Source organism: Aphis gossypii, chromosome 1 (assembly GCF_020184175.1).
Source record: "Aphis gossypii isolate Hap1 chromosome 1, ASM2018417v2, whole genome shotgun sequence".
NCBI lineage: Eukaryota > Metazoa > Arthropoda > Insecta > Hemiptera > Aphididae > Aphis > Aphis gossypii.
In genome coordinates this window covers 68855301-68879676 of record NC_065530.1, presented here as the reverse complement: position 1 = coordinate 68879676, position 24376 = coordinate 68855301, and the positions used below count along the sequence as shown (strand labels likewise).

At 23.3% G+C, this 24376-nt stretch overlaps 1 protein-coding gene and 2 long non-coding RNA genes across 3 annotated transcripts in view; 2 read left to right on the top strand and 1 right to left on the bottom strand.

The window, feature by feature from the left end:
• LOC114121671 (tachykinin-like peptides receptor 99D) overlaps positions 1–24376 on the bottom strand; it is a 186990-nt gene that overhangs the window by 38986 nt on the left and 123628 nt on the right. The window contains exons 5-6 of the mRNA XM_050204506.1: positions 20744–20894; positions 11193–11389 (exon numbers count right to left, since the gene is read on the bottom strand). Of these exons, the coding sequence (XP_050060463.1) occupies positions 11193–11389; positions 20744–20894 (348 nt within the window). The remainder of the gene's footprint in view (positions 1–11192; positions 11390–20743; positions 20895–24376) is intronic.
• Positions 4779–7445, top strand: LOC126551388 (uncharacterized). The gene is made up of 3 exons (XR_007605285.1): positions 4779–4952; positions 5044–5267; positions 7352–7445. It is a non-coding gene; the product is annotated as an uncharacterized LOC126551388 (long non-coding RNA).
• LOC126551390 (uncharacterized) lies at positions 7640–8473 on the top strand. The gene is made up of 3 exons (XR_007605291.1): positions 7640–7814; positions 7893–8000; positions 8364–8473. It is a non-coding gene; the product is annotated as an uncharacterized LOC126551390 (long non-coding RNA).

Below are 24376 nucleotides of genomic sequence, written 5' to 3'. Positions count from 1 at the left end.
TTGTTGTTTGTTTATATATAAGTCTATACTTAATTGTTTACTGTCTTTTTTGTTAAAATCGTAATTACCAATATCCTTATTTTATACTGTTATCTATTTATGAATTGATATTATATGTTTTCAGTAACTAAACTACATCGTAAATTTTCGTATTGGGTTAATAAAGTAAATTAAAATTCTTATATACCTATTATACATATATATATATATGATTATCATTTATACTCTAGTGACTTTAACAGATGACGCATTAAATGTAATTTGACCGGAACACAATCAAATAGTTGATATACGAGTATCATACTGGTGGAAAAATAAATAAAAACTAATTTGATTAACGCATAGTCGTGGAGCTCACAAACAACATAACTAAGTAGATACATCTTTCTGTCAAAATGATATAGCGGCCCAGATGTCACGTGGGGATTTTTTACACGCACACATACACGATACACCTGATGGCGGTGATGTTCTTTAACAGTCAGACTGAAATTAGTTTTTATACGGGATATGTGTCGTCGGATGTCACACTACAGATACATATACATAATATTACATGTCACTAAACTAATTTTCCTGAGTATTATACATAACTAATTTGACCTTTTTTCTCTTCACTATTCGCTCAATGAACAGTTGGGGAACGTCACTGCAGGCCACCTAAACTTGGCCAAACTCTACGGGGAAACTTAACGGTTTGCAGAAAACTTCTTCGACTTGATAAATCCATATGTAACTGTAGTGCGTATTGCGTATCTATATATATGGTCGTCAAACTTTCATCTCAGCACGCACACCTAAATCGAATAGTATACTAAACCTAACTAATCAAATGTTTGCCCTATAACAATATATTAATTTGTGTAAAAATACCCGTGGAGAAAGAAGTTTCGTCTGTTTTGAAAATGTTCCATTTCAAAGTTTTTTTTTCAAATAACACTCGTATCTAGGGTCACCTAAAGTAATTCGTATAAGTTTAATAAAAATATCGAATTAAATAATTTACAAGATATAAGTACATGTGTAGATTTTTCTATCTTTAAAATGGAATATATTTTACGAACTATTCGACGTTATTGTATTAAACAAAATACGGTTATATATAGAAAAAATAGCAGGATTATATTATAGAATACAAATTATATTATTTCATAAGATATTACATTTTTAGCATATCTATATTATACACAAATCGGTGTTATACTTATTATTCAAATTTGCGGCTACAATTTTATTTTAATATATATTCTACACTTATACAAGCTAATCAATTATTTATTATAAAAAAAATCACTATTTCAGAATTTTATAAACTTATAATTAATTATAAGTAACAAAATTAACGCAACTACGAGTAGATTGGTAGAATACTTAAAGACTGTAAAAGTGTAGCGACTGTGTATTATTACTTATTGTAAATTTTAAAGTATATAATATTAATATGATACTGATTCTATGCAAAAATCAGTGATAGATGATAGTATTGTTATAAAGTATTTAAAATATTTAATGTATATATAAATTAAAGAAAAATCTTTTTAAGTGCAAAGAAGAATTTAAGACTGAAAATATATTGTGTAAACAATAATAAAACTAAAATAAATAATCGTTTAAAATGTCTAAGTTTAAAGATTAGGTATTATGAAGTTTTCTTCCCTATGTGTGATCTGGTGGGAATTGAACCAGATACTTTTGCTAGATTTTCTCTGTGGTCTCTGTTTTTCGAAATGTTTTAAAAAGTTCCTTGTAATTTTGAAAATAATACATCATAACTACTATCTGTGTCAAATATACATTTTGTCAAGGTAGTCTAAAAGTGATTAATAACATGACTACGCAAAAACAAATAATTTAAAAAAACTGATTTCAACATAAATATTACGAAACACGCTTATTAGCTAATTATAAAGGTAAAATAAAAATAAAAAAAATGTTATCATTTTTTAAAATTAAGTTTAAATTCAATAAACCAAACAAAAATGTTATTAGATAACAACTATTAATTTTAGAAGTTCCTAGATACTAGTGTTATTTGAAACAAAAAACGTTAATTTTCAACAAATGCATTGTTTATCTCGTTTCTTATTTCTGTTTGTTTTTACTTTTATTTTCAATTTCTGTTTTCTTGATTCAGTCAATATTTATGTTTAGAAATTTTTAAGATATTATGTTCTAAATTATAAACTAATAATAATTGAGCCTACATAATTCAGTCTATTTTTCAATTCTGTTTTGCTGTAATTTTAACAATTTTAACAAATTATAATATATTAAATAAATTCTTATTTTTAATCAAAATTCTTTTATTATTACTAACTTTAATAAGTTTTTATTGATACAATTTTCAAACTATTAAAACCATTAGTATGAATTCTGTCGCATACAACTGTTTTTAAATATTTTTAATTAAATAACACATTTAGTAAATTGCTTATATAAATATTAAGTTTTATTATTATTAGGGTTTGAATTATATGTTCTTAAAATATACGAACTATGCATATTCATGATATTTGTATGTATTACCAGGAAAGTTATAGTATAGTTAACTACTAAAGACATTTAAATCTAATTTTTAAATAAAAATGTACAATAGTTTCAGCATATATGTTTTCGAGTCGAGAAAAACTTTGTGCTATGGCTGTCGAAAAGTTGAAAACATCGGGGAATACTTGTAGTACATTTAGTCACAACATAGGTTTTTATATTAGTTTTTTGTTATCGACGTTATAATTTTAGTATAAACCTACTGAAAAAAAACTTTATTTTGTTATTGTGGGTTCAATCAACAAACCATTATAAATTGTGTAACGATAGAATTATAACTAAAACTATAATACATTAGTAGAAAAGTTAATAATTTGATGTTTGAAAAATTGTTCATTATTTATCATACTTTAACATAGTTTTAAGTTAATACTATCACCCAATTAAAAATATATTTTGATTATATTTTAGTTAAATATTACATATACATTAATTATTAACTTTTCTACTTATAGTATTAACTTCAAACTATGTTAAAGTGTGATAAATAATGAACAATTTTTCAAATATGAAAACAAAATACAAGTAAAATTTCATAAAATAACTCATAAGGCTAAGATTAAAATTTATATCTTACCTATCTTGTTTTTAAATTAACAAGTAATAATTTTCAAATGCATATAATTCTGAGCTTAAATTGTTATGTTTTATTATTACAAAAGATAAACAAAACATACATTATTAAAAATAATTTAAATTTCTGTAAATAGTAAGCGTATACTTAATTAGTATCATCTACATTATTCATGATAATATAATATATTATTGTTATTTTTATTAATTTTAATTTTGTAAAAATTTGTAGGTAATAATTAAAATCATTTGAATAATAAAAAAATGTGTTATTACTTATTATAGTTAATATATGACTACGTAAACCGAATACGTATATTGATTATCTTAATAGTAGACGTTCCGTTTTTATTTTGTTTGATACATTATAGTTTGGTGGATTCACAAGGTAGCTAATTCAATTTGTCACTGAAAAAAAAAAATCAAAAAAAAAAAAAAAATGAACTTATAGTCTGCGTTTGAGGGCCATATTTATTTGGCTAATAGAATAATATGCGGTTTGATATTGACGTCAAAAACAAAAATGTTATATTATGAGTGATATAGACTATAGAAACACTACGTAATTATAGAATAGGGGAGAATCGAAAAGTGAAGTATACTTAACCATTTTGAGAAGACATTCATTAAAATGTAAATGCATTGTAAATAAATGATTTTAATTGTTAACGGAATAACTAACAAATTAGTTGACTAATTTACTGTATTGTTTTATAATAATTATCACAATGGTCATTTAATTAATTTCAACTTACCATCACCAAAATATTAAGTTAGCTAAAATATATACGATTCGATGAAATATATTAAATGTCCTAATAAAATTAAATACATTTCAAGATTTCATAAAATGACTGTTATGAAATTGAATTCTATAATATTTCATCTTAACTCCATACAATTAACTTTTAAACAAAACAAACCTATTTATCTTAAATATTAAGTTGAAATGGAATATATAGTATATTATTCTCACAAATTATAATCTTATAATAACAATTAAACTGTGATATTAGAGTTGTACCAATAATTTATTCATAATATAATAGAGTTAATGGTAATATTGCAAATTTCTATAATAGAAACTTTGTATTTCTCAACGTTTTGGAATAGTCAAATATCAAAAATGAAATGGCATAATTTAGATTTATTTAATATTCAAATCGTATACAGTATAGAATCTAACCAGTTAAAAATCACAAATCACAAATGACGTTATGATAAATGACTTTTTGAACATACAATTTTTATAAAACCTGTTTTTATGACAACTATGATATTACACATTTGCTTTTGGACACTTGACACATTACCCATAAAATAACTTTCATGCTGATTGATTAATAAAATATAGTATAATAGATAAAATATTTTCAGAAATTTAATGCAAAAGCGAGTGCTATAATAATGTATTATTCATAATATAATATTGATAAAATGATTATAGGTATAGGTGGTATAGACTACAAATCGAAAATCTACCTGCCTAATATAAATGAAGGCGGTAAAATACGATAGAGAAACGGAATTTTCAGTAACATTCGACATTTTTTTCAACGATGCCAAATTTAATAATTATTATAATTTGTTTATGTTTAATGGCTTTTATCGGATTTACCGGATATTATTAGTAACTAGGATACCAGGTAAGAAAAATAATGACAGTCGTTACAGTCTTAAATCTTTAAATTACAACGAACTTGAAGATGCATTCATAGAGTTAATAGTTGTTTAAATGAAAAAATTGATTATATTTTAAACAATGATTATATAGAGTCCAGCTGTCCATTCAATAAGAAATTGATTGAAACGTAACCTTTTGAAAATTCCAGGTTATTTTCAAATAAATAATTAATATATGCAAATTAGTAATTACAATTCATAACTTTCTAAGACTACTAATGCCACTGAAAACTTTCACAGAACATTCATGACCAATTGTATAGCTCTTATCTAGCAATATATATTGTTAGTAAAATTTTAACTGAAACTCAGTCAGAAACGATATTAAAAATAGCTACGGTAGAACAGGATAAAAAAAATTAAATTTCAATAAAACAAAAAGACAAAATAGTTAACATTCACAATAAATACATGTGATAATATGTGGAAAATAGAAATTCAAGTGAATTATTAAAATATTTAAAGTATGTTGGCTTGTGCTATCTCGTTGTTACTAATATAAGTAACTCATTAATCAATAATAATTACGTTAAATTTAGATTTTTCAAGGATATTTTATTATAGATTATATATATATATATATTGTATTTATTGGAATCCTTCAATAACTAAATGAATGATATGACAATTAATATGTGTAATAAATGTACGTTGTACATATTAAGTTTGATCTTAATTGTATTTGTTTTTTGGATCAGTGGTTAGTTTTTTGGTAATTTTAAGTATTTTCAATCATTCAATAGCCAATGAAGGAGACACGGTTTTCCCGTTGAACAAAACCAATAGTCATTTTTGTAGGTAGGCGTGTTTTGTGTATGTTTCTAAAGGAATGACCAGTTCTAATATTTTTGATTTATTTGTCGAGTCAATACAAGTTGATTAAATAAATAGTAATTGCTGTAAAATTATAGTTTGAAAATATATGATACATTTATTAGTAGCTGGCATTTATAAGTCAATTATTGTGTATATCAATAGGTTAGGTGTTATTGTGTGGTTTGTTGGAATATAGATGATATTCCTTTTTTTTTCAAATCTATATTTTCAAATAACATAAAATATAGAATGTATATATTTTGATATACTGATTTCCTCATGAGATTTAAATATATTAATTTAGTATATCGTATTATAATATACTTTTTTTAATGTAATAGACAAATTGGTTTTTACTATTAGACCACATAATATTGCCTTATATTATTATTATCATGATTTTTATATTATTCATTTAGAATGTAAAAATTAGGAATCAGTAATAGCAAAGTTATTAAAATTAACAAATTCAATAAATATTTTCGATTATTTCAATGCCAATAGTCAATACTTATATTTTTAAATATATCAACCATTAAAAATAAATATTAGTCAAAGATTTACATAGCTTTAATAATCAACTAACAAGTAAGTTTTCTTTAATTATGTGGTATTTGTATTATTAATTGGATTTGTTTTTTGAAATTTAAATGTCGATGAGTTCAAAACATTTCATAAAAGTTTTTAGATGCTGTTACGTGTAGAACTAAATGAGAAAAATATTTTTGGGATATGTTTAATGATTGAATGATTTTAGTTATAGATACCAATAAAGAATTATATAATAATATTCTAAGGTTTAAAGTACATTCTAAAAAACATTATCTTATAAACTTTTTTTTCTATTGATTTCGTTTTTATTATATTTTTCTTTGTACGAGTACCTATATGAAATCTATTATATCTGTTTAAGATTTTGAATCTTTAAATTTTTTAAGTATATTTCTTTATTCAATTAACAAAAATCAAAATCTAATGTAAATTTATCGTTAAAGGAAGTACCTTTTTAGAATTAATTAAAGAAGAAAAATATAATACTTATTTTAAATTAAAAGTTTTGTCGTTTATTTTTATTTTTTCGATAAACATTTTAGATGTCGTTCTGTATAATACCTATTATTCAACTTTTATTATTTACTTGTTAAAATTAAACATTTATTGGTATTTTAGGCTATTGAAAAATTATAATAAATTGTTTAGTTTGTTAATTTTAAATGTGCTCTTTTTCAAAAATGTTATTTATTAATTAGTTACCGAATATATTAATCCCTCGGGAGATCGTTTATGGGAATGTTTTTTAATTAGTTGACGCATTTGCAACAATGAATACACGCACGTATGAAAAAAAAAATATAGGCTGTTTTACAAAACATGTTACTAAGAACAAAAATGATTAATACAAACTTTATAAAATGAACGTCCACAATATAAATCAATTAAAAATTTCAATTTCACAATAAATATTTTTGTATTAGTTTATTAATAATATTCTATGTATTATTACCAAGATATAAAATATATCATTGAAACGAAATTATTTGAGGTGTTTAAATATTTTGTTACTCAATATACAATATTCATATTACGGGTACATAATGTCAAATACAATTTATTAATTTATTATTTTTTTGTATCATAATATTATCACCAAGATTATAAAACAACACAATAAATAATACTTTTCCTGGATTAACTTATTTCTGAAATTAATAATTTTCAATATCTACTTTAGTCTTAATAAAAACGGGGATGTCAGATTGAACTGAGTTCACGGACAATTGTTCAACAACATGGAAGATAATATAAATAAATGGATTTAAACGAACACATCACTAAAAGTCAAGAACAGCATGTTAAGTTACCTAAGTCTAATGATAACGTAATCGGTGACATGTTCAGTAATGAACCGATGATGATTACTAAACCCGCTCGAAGGGTTTACTATAAATTGAGGCCAAAAACTCGTGACAGCTTGATAGTATAACTGATAGTAATATATCACTACATTAGACATAAGGAATTTAATAGAGTTGCAAATGTAACATTTACGTATATTGTACTTAACTATATTATATGTTAATATAATATATAAACAATAATTATTTAAATACAATCATTTTTGTTTAATAATACTAATCACAATATTTGAGATGATGACCGTTATGAACACAATTTTCAACGTTCACGACTCACGAGTGAGAAATTGTGCGAAATAGATAGGGTTATACTTTGTTATATGTATTCAATAGAAACACTTATATTTCTTGGTCTAGTGGCAAAATTTAAGAATTTGAGTGACGTATAAAGAGCAAAAGCACAGACCACTAAAACATTGGAAAGACTCAACACATTAAACGAATTTCATAATTCACTGATTCGGCGTTAGTATTTCTAAAGTCGATACACATCCCTTGGGCCACATTTCAACTATTATATCAATCGATAGTTACTCAATGAACTGTTTCAAGAATTGCTTGGATAGTACATTTTTTTGGAAAAACTATATATTATACTTCTATATAGTTCTGTACGAAAAAAAAAACTTACCAACTGGTTCTAGTATAATATTCCGTAAATGTTATAATGATCATAAATATTTTTAATGGTACCATGATAATATTATAACTACTATACCAATACCTAATATAATACTGTTAAAATTAGTAGTATTAAATAATAAAACTGTAATATTTAAATCATAAATAATAATATATAATTTAAATTTTTTAAATATATTATTGTAGTATTAAATAAACATAATACGACCTATGTTGACTCGAAACCCGGTGGGTTAACGTAATGAACAAGAATTTGTCAATGGTAGACCAGAAAGCAACCTTCTGGACAACGTATCAGAGAGATAGATAGAGAGAGATTTTGATGACACCGTTAGTCCTGAATGGACCATTAGGCTGACGAAGAAGAAAAATAAGTATTTAAAATAACCTCTTTTTACCTTTTTAAAGCCATAAACTCATTCTAACATCCAATGTAATTTTGTTTTATATTACATGTTTCAAAAAGTGTTATATATGATACTGTTGGAGCATTCCTTTGATCGATAAAAAATAAAAATAAATGGTGTAAATAGAAAGATGCAATAGTAAGTGTTGAGGGACAGTGTATACACGATGATTTCAAAAGGTTGGAAATTGTGAACTAGTACAACAATAAAAAAAATCTCAGCTGGTTTAGCCACGGGCAAGTTTTGAGAACATTTTAAAAGACAAATAAAAGATTATAGTCAAATACACAAACATAGAAACATAGTATATTGTGTATGTATGTGTGTGTGCGCGCGTGTGTGTATGAGTATGAGTGAGTGTACAGTATATACAAACACCTCTTACATTTATATATATATAATAACATTTGTTATAAAATTTTGAACATATATTTATGAACAATAATTTAATAAAACCGTTTAAGTAGTATTAATGTGTCTAAGCGTTGTAAACCTATGTACTGATGTGTTATTATTAAATCACATTCTCGTAAATTAAATATAATTCGTTGTGATTATACCTAGATGATGTACGCTAATGTATATTGTTTAATACAGCTTTGTTGAATCAAAATACATATACAGTAAAACCTTTCTATAACGAAATCGTTTGGGACCAACAATTTTTTCAGTTATATACAGGTAAAATTATATTATATTAATTAAATCGAGACTATTGATATTTTACGTTATAAGGAGAATTCCGTCTGATAGAGTGTCCGTTATAGAGAGGTTTTACTGTATATATATATTAGTGCCTGAGTATCTTAAAAAATGATAAATGGTAAAAAATTATCACTAAATTTTAGTTTTGTAACAAATTTAATTTTTATAAATAAAAATGTTGTTGAATAAATAAATAATTTTCTTAGTATTCCTATTTTATACATACAAAAAATAAAAAAATAAATAAAAGGGAAATAACATTTCAATTACGTGGAAAACTTTATGCCAAAGCTATTATCGTCGAAACACGTATTTAATATTTAACGAATAAGCTTAACACACATTCTTTTAAGTTAGTATGTGACTGCGTTTACGACAGGAAACGAACCGTATTTGATGTGTGTAAGTTTGTTGTTAGCAAGTTTGTCAAACGACATAAAAATAATGGCTTCGACATTTCGTCACACATCTCGAACACATTTTTGATTTTATGTTTTAGTAATCAAAGAAACATTTGACTATACTTAATATAATTTTAAGTACTTATTTCATTTATCTTATTATTCTTAAAGTAAGATTCGTTTCAAACGTTAAGATATTATAATGGCTTTATTCTGTTCAAATTATAAAACTAAAGAAATAAAGTACAATTTTTTATTAAATTTAAATATTTATAAATAATATTTTAATTATAAAATACTTATGTATATATTTTTTTTTATCAGGAACCTAGGTAATAGTTTAATTATAAATCAATCATCCATTTAACGATAATGATTTTTAGACTTCATTACAACTATTAAAATCTTAAAAATTATCTACAATTTATAACGATTTATTGATAAATTAGGAACTAAATATTATTTTACAAGATAATTTATTGTAAATATTGAGTAATATCAGATAATCTTTATACGTAACTTTAAAAATCTCTACTGAAATATATCTGAATGGCAAATTAGATTTTTAAAAATGACCAATAAAATAAACCGATATGTAAACTGGGCTCCTAGTGAATATTTTTAAATTCTATTTATTTTATATGATTAATTTTAATATAATTGTTTTAAAATGTTTGATATTAATATACCAATATCCTGTGATAAATTGAGCAATTAGATATGAAAATCCTCAAACACCCGTTTTCTAAGAGAAACCAACTCGAAAGTATATGACAATGAATCAACATAGAAGGCTTAACATTATTATTACATTGATTATAGATGACACTGAATTATTATTAAATACTTCATAAAGAGATAAAATTATTTGTTATCTATTTATTATTTAGATATTGTAGCTTCGCGCACACTGAAGTTTAAATTCAAAGGATTAATAGTGTTGTATTAACTGGTTATATTGTAAACTGTATTTCATAGATATGAATATATATATTTGGTATGTATAATATATACACTATATATTATACGTTTCATGTTACATTATTACCATAAAATTAAAATAATTTCGGTATATAAACTATAATTATTCACATTGAACCACAATCACAAAAACAAAATGAACACAGAATAGAACTATTTATTGTTGTTTATAGGTCTTGAATAACCTTTCTTGAATTTCCCTACGAATAAATGAATTTTATTCTCCTATATTTTGAAATAATTGTAGGGGCTACGATGTCTTTAATGATGTTATTTACAATACCTATACAATTACACTTAAGTGAAACATCATTAAACACCTATCTTGGAGATCTTTATAGTTTAAATTCTTACATTATATTCAATACTTGGCAGTATTTCGCTTATCGAGTTGTTTTACATAGGTATCTTAATATTGAAAAATTAAATACAAACTTATATCATTTATACATACAGTTATTAAACCCCATCGCATGTATGTCAAAATATTTTTATAAAAAAATAATAATTGTAGTTCTTACCTGGAGTTCATCCAACAGTACACGATAGGGTTGTGCATAGAATTGGACATTGCTAGCCAGTAAAATGCCAAATATACGTCTTGTATATACGGTGCGTTAGTTAATTCCGGCATATGAGAAGTGACAATGAAGTAAATGTGATACGGCAACCAACAGATGGCGAAAATTGTTACTACAACAATCATCATTTTCACAACCTTTAAACAAAATTGAATAGATTTAACCACAAGAAAATATTAAATAAAATATTAGACAAAAACAATTGTTTTTGTACATGTACTTAAAATTATAAATAAGTTATAACTGAGAAATAATTATATTTTCGATCTATAGAAAATGTTGCTCAATATTATGAAAATTATCTATGTTATTCATTTTTGAATAAAACTAAAAACAATAAATTTATTTTTTTGAATACTGGTTTGTGTAAAAATTCCTGTTTTTTTTATTATTATTTTTTTTTTGTGTTTTTCTCGATTATTATGAAAAGTACTATGCATTTTTACTTTTACCCACCTAACATAATAACTAAATATAATTGCAAAAGCACATACAAAATGAAAAGTTAAACTACCATAGATATTTTCTAAAAAAAAAACACATCGTTTTAACATCAATACAGTTATCGACCAACGCAAAATATGAAATCAATCAGTTTAATACTATATTAATGGCTTTAATGGTGTATACATGCATGTATTAATAAAATTATAAAATTTCAATATAATATAATTATGTAAATATAAATATAGATATTTCCAACTATAAAATGTAAGATATATTATATACATATTATAATATAAGATATTATATAGTTTATAATTTAAATGTAGGTATCTATATTTACAAATTACGTTATAATTTTAGCTATGTAGGAGTTTCAATGAAAAACAAATTAAATGTATACATAGGAGCTCCGTATATCAGATACAAGCTTAGCTAAGTTAGTATACGTATTATACGTATCAGATATTATTACTATAATTTACTCTAAGTTATAATGCGATTGAATTATGATGAAATAAATAAAGATATTTTAACACATAAATTATACATTTAAGTAAAATAGGTACATAAAGTTATGTCAACATTATATATAATTTACGAACATTTTAAATAAATACAAATTGGTTCATTTTGTCTCAAAACAGGAAAAGTTGAGGGATAATAATTTAATTATACTTAGATAAATGTTTATCATTAATGTTACGCAACTGCCATTTTGTTGAATTTAAACTGGAATTTATAACTTTTGAGATACCACTGATACTCATAATATAGTAGAATGATTAGCTTTCATAACTTTATTAGTCTCAAGTATTTTCTGTTATATTTTGTTATCAGATTAAACTTAATGAAATTAAACACACATTTATAGTTTTTGGTATATTTAACACCCTCATTATTTTCATAGGAATATTGCGTTTTCCATCCGCACTTCTGTAATTATTAATTTTTCATGAAAATGAATATACATGTTTTATTAAACCAAAATAATAATATTATTTAGTATGTTATCTTCAGTAAAATATTTTGTTTTAACTATCATTAATGTTTTTTATTATATGTTATTGATAACATACACTCAAAAGTCAAAATTATCTCTAAAATCGTTTAAAAATATTTTATGGCACATTATCATAGATTTGTTTTTGATGTGTTCTACTTGTATAAGACATATATAACAACCTTTTGTGATGTACATTCGAATACGTTTATTTATCTAGTTCTTATGAAATATACTTATACGGGACATATATGTGTTTAGGGAAAAGTACTCATAAACCAAGTTTCGTAGTATTTACTATTTTTATGACGTACGTATAAGGTAACTGACAGTACACTTCTAGTGGTTCTCTAGATTCTGATAGGAGAGATAAATGTATTGATTTTACAATGGTGTGTGTTATTTCTGTCTCTCATCGTCTTCTGGGAGAGTAAATATGTTTTGATTTTTAACTTTGGAGATAGCTTCTGGTAGTAAATTGGACGTAAGAAGCTGGTACTTTAAGAATCAAATGCATATGATTTTTATTCAATTATTGTATTGCAATTATTACCTATAATCGAATGATTTGTACAATTAATAGCAATATATACTAAAATAAAGAGACAGAGCAGTATAAAACAGAGATCAAAAACAATATTTTCATCAAGACTTAAATAAACATATTGTATATAATATGCCTTCATGTAAATAATAATATTATTTAAATGCTAACACATAATAAACACGATCAGTTGTTTATATACACAATAAATACATTAAAAATGGTAGTAGGTAGAATATTATAAGAAAATTGTTCTGATAACCTATACAGCAATACCGTATACATAATTACCAGATTTCTCGTTATATTAGAAAATTGACCTTTCCTACTCATGTCTTATACACACTAGTCATCAAATCAAAAGATACAATTTATCATTCACCCTATAAAATAATAATAATTGTATAACATATGTACCTATCTACTATATCTACCATTCACATTACCATCCATTTTCAACTAGATATTTATTATTTTTATTCTACTATATGGTAGGTATCGTAAATAAAGCTAGTCATTTTTTTTTTTTTTTTTTTTTTTACTTTATTCTGTAAAAAAATAATAAAAATATCAGGTGTAAAAAAAAACATAGATGTATGCTTATAGTGTATAAACGTCCATTAAATAACATTTTGTGATAATTTAGATTTGTTTGAAAATTTATTTTTTCGTTTGAACAGTATTTGTATTGTATATATGTGTGTTTTTTTAATGTATTTTTACATTTATCTGGATTAAATTAATGATTTTATTAATATTTGGTTTTATAATACTTCATATACACTTATGCTAAACACCTCTGCGAATTCTTATACCTTATATTTGGCGTCAAATACAATATTAATATCAATCATTAATCACTAGTAAAAAAAATATATATATATATATTAAGACCTTCTAAGTTCCTAATACTGCTTTTGATTTAAAGTTCATGTTTAAACCTATAGCTTTTATTTGGCTTAAAAATAACATTATATAATTATATAATATTTTTTAATTTATGTATTGTACCTATTTTTTTTTTGTTTTGTTTTATTTTTTGTCTATATTAGTAGAACATATTATTTAATACGTCATTAGTCATTTATTTATCCACTTTTGCTCTATTAGGAAAGCTCGTGTAGCGTATTTATTATTTACTAAAATTTAATTGGCTTAACTATCTTCGACAGTACACACGTATTAATTGAAAATAATGTTATTATACTACGATTCCAAGAAAATCGATAATGATAATTTATATCGTTAAGCTTGATTATGGTTTTAGAGTAAATAATTAATGACATTATTTTTTATCGTTTGATAATAAGCTTAATCATTAGCACTTATATGTTTGTATTAATGGCACTAAACGAAAAGGTACTAAATTGAAAATAATTTTAATGTGTACCCTGTACACTAATGTTAAACTAAATTGAAGACTACATTTTATTTATTTATAGATTTTTCAAAATTAATCAAGGACGGTGGTATATTGGTTATAAATTGTAAACAAGATATAGCTTTGGTATGAAAGCCAGTCATGTTTATTTAATCTTGAATCACCATTTATTATAATAAAATAATATTAAATTTACTAATTTTTATATTTCAAATTTTAATCATTTTTTTTTATATAAAATAAATAGTTGAGCTTTTAGTCAAAATATTTTAAATAGCAAAATAATATTTTTGGATATATGACTAATGAACCCATTTTTTATGATAAAGCTTACAAAAAAACAAATATATAAATTTCATGATAATTTATCATTTCAATTTTTACTACAATTAAGACTATTAATAACATTTATTGTAATTTTTTTTGTTTGACAATATCAAAGAAAAATGTCTTAAGAAAAACTTATCTAAGCCTATCACTACCTTGCAATTAAATAACGAAAGCAAAAAAGGTATTTGAGGGTTGCTTTAAAATTACTATACATAATATACGTAAGTCTTATAATGTTTACGAAGTACAGATGACAGTGTTGATTTTTTAAACTATTAAGTGATATACCACAATAAAAACATAAAATAATGTACCCAAGGTACACACGTTGAATTTGAAAATAAACATTCTTGAAATTGCTTGAAATTTATAGTTTCTAATGAAAACACGTCCGGTTTGTCCGTTTTCCTTCCGGTTATTACATTATATGATTACGCTAGTGGTGACAGTAATGACAATAATAGAGACTGACAATTTACGCCATTTATTCGAATACTAAAGGAAGTCATAACACGTCTGTTAAATGATTTCTCGTCTTAGAATAAGCTTATTACTAAAAACAGTTTTAAATTTTATGTAATATATTATTATTAATGTTGCTTGTTTTAAATCATGTTAGGCTTTTTCTGGTTGGTATGTATCACGTTTCTGCAAAACAACAGTAAAAACTGTCTTTAAATTACAATATGGTCAAAACTTTACAACCTCAATAATATTAATTTATTCTATGTGAGATTTAACTATACTAAATACTAAATAAACGTATACCTAATTTGTGTTTTGAAAATTAAAAGTATACTATACTAGACTCAATCATTACTTCCAATTACAACTGTGTGTTTCGATTATAATTTAGGGATTTATGTTTTTAAAACAAATGTAATTTTCTTACTACACCTCTAATTTTACCTCTTACTAAGTAAAATAATAATGACGTAATCAAAGATTTTACCCGTTTTAATGAGTACTTATATTTTAAATGTATAAAATTAATTTTTTAGTTAGTGGAATATTATAATTTACTTTTAAATAATACCTACTGTCTTAAGTTCAAAAATAACACATTCTTTTACAATCAATAGAAGTATACTCACATAATGGATTTAAACTTAAAAGTTTTATATATAAAAAAAATACTTTTAAAACGAGAAAAGTTTTAATAAGATTAAAAAATAACATACGGAAAACCAGAAAATTAACCACACAATATTATATACATGTGCGTCCACGAAACAGGGTATTTGATATTATGCGGCATAATAGCGTCGATATCCATCGATCAGAAAGCAACTGCTGTTATTGTGGTCAAGTCTATTCGTTGCAACACCTACAAAACGACATGTTTTGCACGGTGCTGGTTAGGTGACCAGGTTGACACTAAGAGAGCAATCAGTCAGTATATAAAAGTGGTTGACATTAGCGGGTATATTGTACGTGTATGTACAATGTACATCGATCATTCTCCTCACATGTTCTTTTTGTAACCATACTTGGAATCGTGGTATGTATCGTTACGCCATTGACAGACGTCGGTTCGACGGGTTATCTCATCCCCTACACTACTCGTTTTTCCACTATAGCTGAAATTTCGCGCAATCGGAATCACAGTCCATAATAATAAACACTGTACAATATACCAGATATATGTATCAAAGGAGCCAAACAAATGGCTTTAATGAAATATTTAATGGCAATTGTTACTCGATGGCACGCGCGAAATTACGAAATGCAATTCAAAAGAAAATCCAAAATAATAATATTATGTTCATAAAATTTCGTATAAAATAAATGTATATTTATTATACACTAATTAAAAAATAAAAACTAATATTTGAGGTTCTGTGAGTCAACAATAATAGCTATTATTTTATATACTATCTAAACTTATAAATATATTAAATTTGTAATTGTAATACTATTATTAAAAGGTATACACATAATTGTATATGCCATAGGTATAATATACAACCGCATAACATATTTTGGTTTAATAAATTGATCTCGTTATGTTTATTTTTACAACTTAAAATAGTTAAAATAATAAGGTCAAAAAAATGTCAACATAACATGTTGAGTTAGGAGTATATCAGTGTATTACTATTTATAATATATTGACCATTAATCTTCTATAATATAGTCACTAAAATATATGCTATGCCAATATGATAACTAGATTAAAACCACTGCTGTTCACACATGGTAATCAATTAAACTTATAATTCTGTCAGATAATGATGAAACATTTCTTAATCCTATGATTATATTACACTTGTAGTACCTATATCATTGTAAATCTATTACATATATTAAAAAAAATAATCGGAAGATTAGATATGATAAATATTATAATATGTTTTAAATATCTTTTCATTATCTATTCATTTAAGTAAATCACTATCGTTAGTGTGTTAAATTTGATTTAAATAATAAATTAATACATAGAAATGCAGGATTCTATGTTGAAGTTACAAATAAATCAATGTCTATTGTTGATGAAATTTTATATTATACCTACGTTGTTCTTTATAAATTATCAAGAAAATACTGGAATGCCCTTTAAGTACCAACTTGATACGATTTTGTATTAGAAACGATATTAGAAACTCAACCCTTAAGCCGTGAAAATAAAAGATCCTTGTAAAATCAATCTATTTGTTTCAATTCAGAATCTAAAAAGCAGTTTTATAAAACGTTGTTATACAAGTGTAACAAGAAATAAGTATCAAAAATTGTATTAATTAAATGTTATCTAAGCAATATTAAAGTTAATATTAAAATTATACCATCTATAGATTATTTTTTTAAATATTTGTTTTATTTAATTAATAATGGTATCATAATAGTATGCTGCTTTGAAAAAGGTTTTATACATAAAATAAATTTAATACTTCTAAATCACTTATTTTGTTAAAATACTTTAAAATGCGAATAACCATATTATTTTATACGACATTATTATATATTTATAAATGTGAAGTTGAACATTCCATATTAAAAAAAATAATAATGATTAAAAAGCTCGTGAGTTAAAACGAAAACATTTTGTTTTCTCTAAGTGTAATAATAATATATTTATAAAGCATTAATAAATTATAAATGTTTTATGTGTAAAAGAGTATAATTAATTATGTAATAAAATTTTTGAAATAATTTTGAATTATCTATTAATTTTTTTAATTAAATGATATATATATTAAAAACAATAGTTATCCATTTACTCTTATTATATTAATTATTAATAGTATTTTTATCTACTAACAATTCAGTAGTTTATAAACATTTTTTGAGTCCTGTTATAGGTAGAACGGATGTTAACTTACTCTATATTGTTATAGTATGCCTATGATATTTTGATAATTGAAATCAATTGATTTGTTATTTGCAATGAAAATTATTTAATTAAAAATGAACAAGGATTTTTAAATAAAAGTTAGGTATTATAATATACTTAATTTTCGATTATTTTTATTTCTACTTTATTTTTCAAAATCATTAAAATAATATTAATCAATAACTTTACGAACATTTTGATTTGATACTGGATTTTATTTTCAGTAAACAGTATAATGAAAAAAAAATGTATTAATATATATGTATTACATCATGAGCATTTCGATTTTTTTGTATGTGAATTATTATTTTGTTTAGTACAAGTCATTTGTTTAATAGGTATTTAATTTTGAAAAACGTTTTATTTTGTCAAACAAAAATTGTTAATTTAAGATTACATTTTATAAATTGAACATTTCTGTACTACGTGTCTACGTTTTTATATAAACACTTAAATTATATTTTATTTTATTTGATTACACAATCGCGTGTTGTGTTTTTGAATTTATTTTACGAGAAATTGAAACTAAAACTAAACTCTTAAGTCTGTTCTATGAAAAATGTATATCGGTTGAAAAAAATCTTTTATTTTTGTATACTTTAAAGATATTAAACTATAAACTTTTCTTCTATAATTTAGACTATTCCAACATACATACTCGTGATTAATGATTATACCAATATGTTATTTTGCGGACTATGAATTCCAAGTGAGTGGAGCATTTCTGTATTACTATCGACACAAAATTGATAGATTTTTAATGATTTAAGTGAGTAGTATACGAGAAGTGGGCATCTTCTATAGAGCGAATTTATTTGTATAGTAATCCGATTACTTTTTTCATATATTGTATGATATGGCCTATTGAACTGAGGTCACTTTATCTGCAGTAAATATATCAGACAAGATCAGTCTAACTTATATCATGGAACAATATTTAGTACACTTAAAATTTGAAAAATTAAAAGTGATTTTTAATAAAATACTATCATAATAACAATTTAAACATGTTTTCATTTGTTTAAGTAACCATAATGATTTTTGAAAATTTTTAAAAAATATACTTTTTTTATTTTTGTTTTTAGATATATTATAATAATATGAAAAGAAAAAAATGAAATTCAAAATTATTATTATTTTAGAATAAATAAGTAAGTACGTAAATACATATCATAGAAATAAATAATATGAACTGTATTCTATAACTTGCATATTATGTATGATGACCTTAAATTAAATTCATTACGTTGTATGTATTGTGAAGAAATCTATTAAGTAACCAATATTGTGTATACTATACCAATATAATATACACTATATATACAGACTATAATATATTATGTATAGTGTATTAGGTCTTCAACTTTTTAGAACTTTTAAACGTTCGTCAAAAAATTTATTTTTAAATATACGCATATTTTTATTAATTTTAAAATCTTAAAAAAAAATTTCTATTTTAAAAATTTTAATACCACCCGCAATCGAATATCACCAGCCTCTAGTATAATATAATTTGTGTTATAATGCAGTTTATTTTTTGTTTGATTTCCCTGTTTATTATATAATATACTAGACAAAATATTATACAATACCGTATGATTAAACAAATTTAAAATATAATGCTAAAATATAAATTAAGATATTCAATACAATTAAAATGTATATGTATATAAATATAATAGAAAACGAAATATACATTTATAAAATAATTTATTTTGAAACAGTAAAAAATAACCCTTTACAATTCAAATATTTTTTTCAATGTTTAAATAAACAATACGTTCAACTCAATATAAACACCGGTAATAATTTATATAATGGAAAGGTCCAATCAATAATTTGTTGTATAAATACAAATAAGTGCAATTCGCACAATAATAAAACAAGGAAAAATCCTGTGATCAGAAAAAAACATTCAACTATATTTTGCCGTTTTTCTCATAATTCCTTGACCATTTGTGTCAAAACAATTTTTCAGAATAGATTCAATTAAAATCAGTTTAACCCTGAGTAATGAATCAAACATTAAAATTATTGTTATAGAGTAGTGTGGAATTATATTTATTGGTTTTAAAGCAATATGTCTATGACAGAGAAATTTTCAAAGGTTATGTTAACGAGCATTGTACACAAACGATTCTACAAGAAAAAATCAAAAAGACCAGAGTTAAATTCGACAGCTGACAAGATTAAATTTCAATTCCTCTTAACTTGCGGAAAACATTGTTTTATACTATAAATATATTTCAAAAACATGTATATTATATTTAAATCTCAACAAAAAATAAACTACAAGCGAAAAAAAATCCTTAGATTATTTTTGTTTATTGATGTAAATGTAATTTTCAAAACGATTTTAATTGGTCAGTCGACTGCACTACTTCGTAAATAGCAAAGATAATTTGTTTCTGTATGAGGATCTTAAAATGATAAAATATGATTATAAAAAAAAACTTACTCTTCTCTTGGACTTGATATGCTCCAACTGTCTCTGTGTACATTCTCCGATGCTCTGACTTCCCCATAGCTCGTGACCGATCATAGCGTAGGTGAAACCCATCAGTCCAATTGGAATGAAATATGTAATTATCATAAACGAAACATTATAACTGAAATTAAATGAAAATAAAAATAAACAAATCAATTAAAACGTGTTTTCTAATTATAATGTACATGCATTTATAATATTAATAAAATAAATAAACATAAAATGTACCTATAATGTTTGTATACATATTATATAAGCTATAATATATTTTTATAGTATTGTTTTAAGTTTCAACTATGTTAACGAATAATTTTATATAATAATTTTCAACGGAAAACATAATAAATTGTGTCACAGTTATACTTTTTTTTTTTTGTATTTGATAACGTTTTAAAGTAAAAGTTTTATATGTTTGTAGAATGTTTTTATATTGTCATTTGTGTTCATTAATCATACCTAAAGATCAAATTAATTAATTTTTTTATTTTGTTTTGTCTTTTTATTTCATAAGAATTTCATAATATAAAAATCAAGAATCCTTTATTCATTCGCAATAAATGGTTTTAACAATCAGACGCCTTTGAGTTTGATATATAATTATAAAAACTTCAAGTGGAACATTAATCTTCAACTTTGATATTCATTTAAGCGGTTTAGTTGAATGTATGTAATACAAATACATTTTGAAACTCAATATAAATAATAGAAACTACTATTTTGTTTCACAAAAAAAAATATATCAGTATGTCACAGATAATTTAATACTAAGTTTTAAACATTTAACCACGTCTTAATTAAAATATAAAATGAAAAGACCACTGTCACTTTATATAGTTACAATAAAATATTTTCTAAAAAATGAGGTAACTAAATCGTAAATAATATATATTATATTTTTATAGAGCATTTAATTTATTATTTAATTTAATTTTAAATATAAATGTAAACAATTTAATTTTAAGTACCTATGTATATTATAATATAAAATGGCACTTTTATAAGATTATGATATTATTTGTTATACATTGTGTGCTGTATGTGTTTAAATCTCGCTAAAAAGAGTAAAATATACTTTGTTATTTAATTACTAATTATTATTATTTACGTAGGTAGTTCATACCATTTTTGCCTTTGTGGTTATATTAATATTAAAACAAAACAGTATTAATTTAATACTACTATGTCTCATAATATTATACAAGATATACAAGATATATTATGGAATATTTATGATATATTTTTTTTTAAATATTATTTACACAAAAGATCACTTAAATATGATTAAATTATTTTTATTTTATAAGAATATTGTGTTAAATATTTACTTCATACTTTTATACAAATATTTTAAAAATAAACTCAATTTTTTTAACCAAACCATAATACTATGTTCATTAATTGTTCTGAATTTTAGGACGTTTCTTTCAAGACCACGGCATACAATTTTTATTAGCATATTTAGTTATTCGAGTTTGATGTTCACATCATCCTATTTTTAACCTGGCAGTTGCAGTATATCTATTTCGATTTATTACGTTATACTGCACCATAAGCTTTAGAAAATAAAAGTTCACAATAAATCATTATTTCATCTGCGTTAAATCTACGTGGGAGTTGATATTATTTTCTATATCTAAAATTTAAAAACATATTTTTATTTTGTAATTCAAAAGCTCTTAACAAAATTATATAAACGTATAGTTTATGTTCTATAGTATCTTTGGTTCAAATAATAGATACACTACTACACTATTAGATATTTCTATATACTATCATTATTATTTTTTGAACTTTCTAGTATATTTTTAGAATAACTTATTAACTAAAACACAATAACTATTACTATTAAAATTCTGAAATAAGTTTTAAAATTTAAAGGTTTACCGTTATTAATTTTAGAATTTTATATTAAATACATTTATATTTGGGTAGATATATATTATTTTTATGCTTTTTTTTTTTTTAAATGTAAATCCCTATTTGTATGTGAAGATTTTGTTTAAATTATATTTCAGTTTTTCTGAAGTTGCAAAATAACTCAATAATTTCACTTGTATATTATATGCCACTCTTTGAATTTTAGAATTTTATTTTATTTAAATATCAGTCTATATTTTTTATTTCATATTCTTTTGAAAATATCAAGTACCTACGTCTTGAATATTATTTATTATTATTTTTTTTTTAAACATTTTGAATATTTATCCTACAAATGGTTATGTATAAGACTTTTAGTACTTGATGGTTGAAAAAGTATTTTTATTTACTTAACTCATATCTAACAAAATCAGTAAGTCGTGCTGTAATACAAAAAAAAAAAATGGGATCTATTGACTGTTATCGGTTACATTTCCTATTATAATATTATTATCTTATATGTTTACTTTTAAGATAATTTCCTGTACTTTACACCACATCACCAATAAACTATGTTTACCTAATATTATTTAATGCGTAATATAATAGTATATACAAATACTACTAATAACTGAAATATAAAAAATATAGTTATTGGAATTTAGAATATTATAATATTATAAGTTAGTATATGAAGTATAAGTATTTTGTTAAAAATAAATGCATTATACTTTTGTATAATTTGTTTCATCTTCATAAGACCAAATAAATTTAATTATGTTTTAATATACGAAAATGTAAGTAGTAATAAGATATTCGAATCATTTTTCGTAAACCACTGGTAATCGATCAATACCTACATGTTTGCATAATTCCAAACGTTTGATCGTAAACTAAGAAAACACATATATTTTCGGGGTGTATTTTATTAAATGTGACAAGGCATTCATCATTTGCTCATAGAAGTGTCATCAAGTATATATTGCATGCTATTATAATGTGGCGTGTATTCGTGTATATAATATTATATATTTGGGACACTTGATATCACAGTAATCGAATTTTATTGCAGAAAATCGAAATATTGCAATTAGCATACAAAAATCTGTAAGTATGTATCAAAATTCAAGCTTATATTGAATAAAATATATTTTAATTCATTTTTTTGTATAATTATTGTTTACTTTAATTAAAGATGCAGTACTATAAAAGGTACCTTAATGATAATTATATACAGGATATGATTTACAAAAATATAATAAATAATTAATAGTTAGGACAGTTAGATATAGCCGCAAACATAAAGGTATAATCGATACAATTCATTTTTTTATAATTAATTTAATGCTATAATAATTTCTCTGAAATAATCATTAGAAAAACGTTAAATTCGACTTCGATCTATTAATAATTAACACATATTAATGGACTAAACTATTGAAGTAAGTATATTGCAATTTAAATACTAGTTAACACTATGGGTTACACTTTAAATTAATAGAATTGCTTAGTGTTATTATAGCATTTTTGGTGAAAACTGTATTATATATTAAATAAATAAATAAATAATAATATATTAATTGTGTGTCACATATTGTGTCTGTGTTTTGTAAAAATGTTGGTCATAAATCATAAACTTTTTTACTCTTTAGTAAGAAGGCTAAGATATTTAATCAGTTTATATTGCAACATTTATATTAATTATAAGTAGCACACATAAATGTTACTTGTATTATATTATACCTA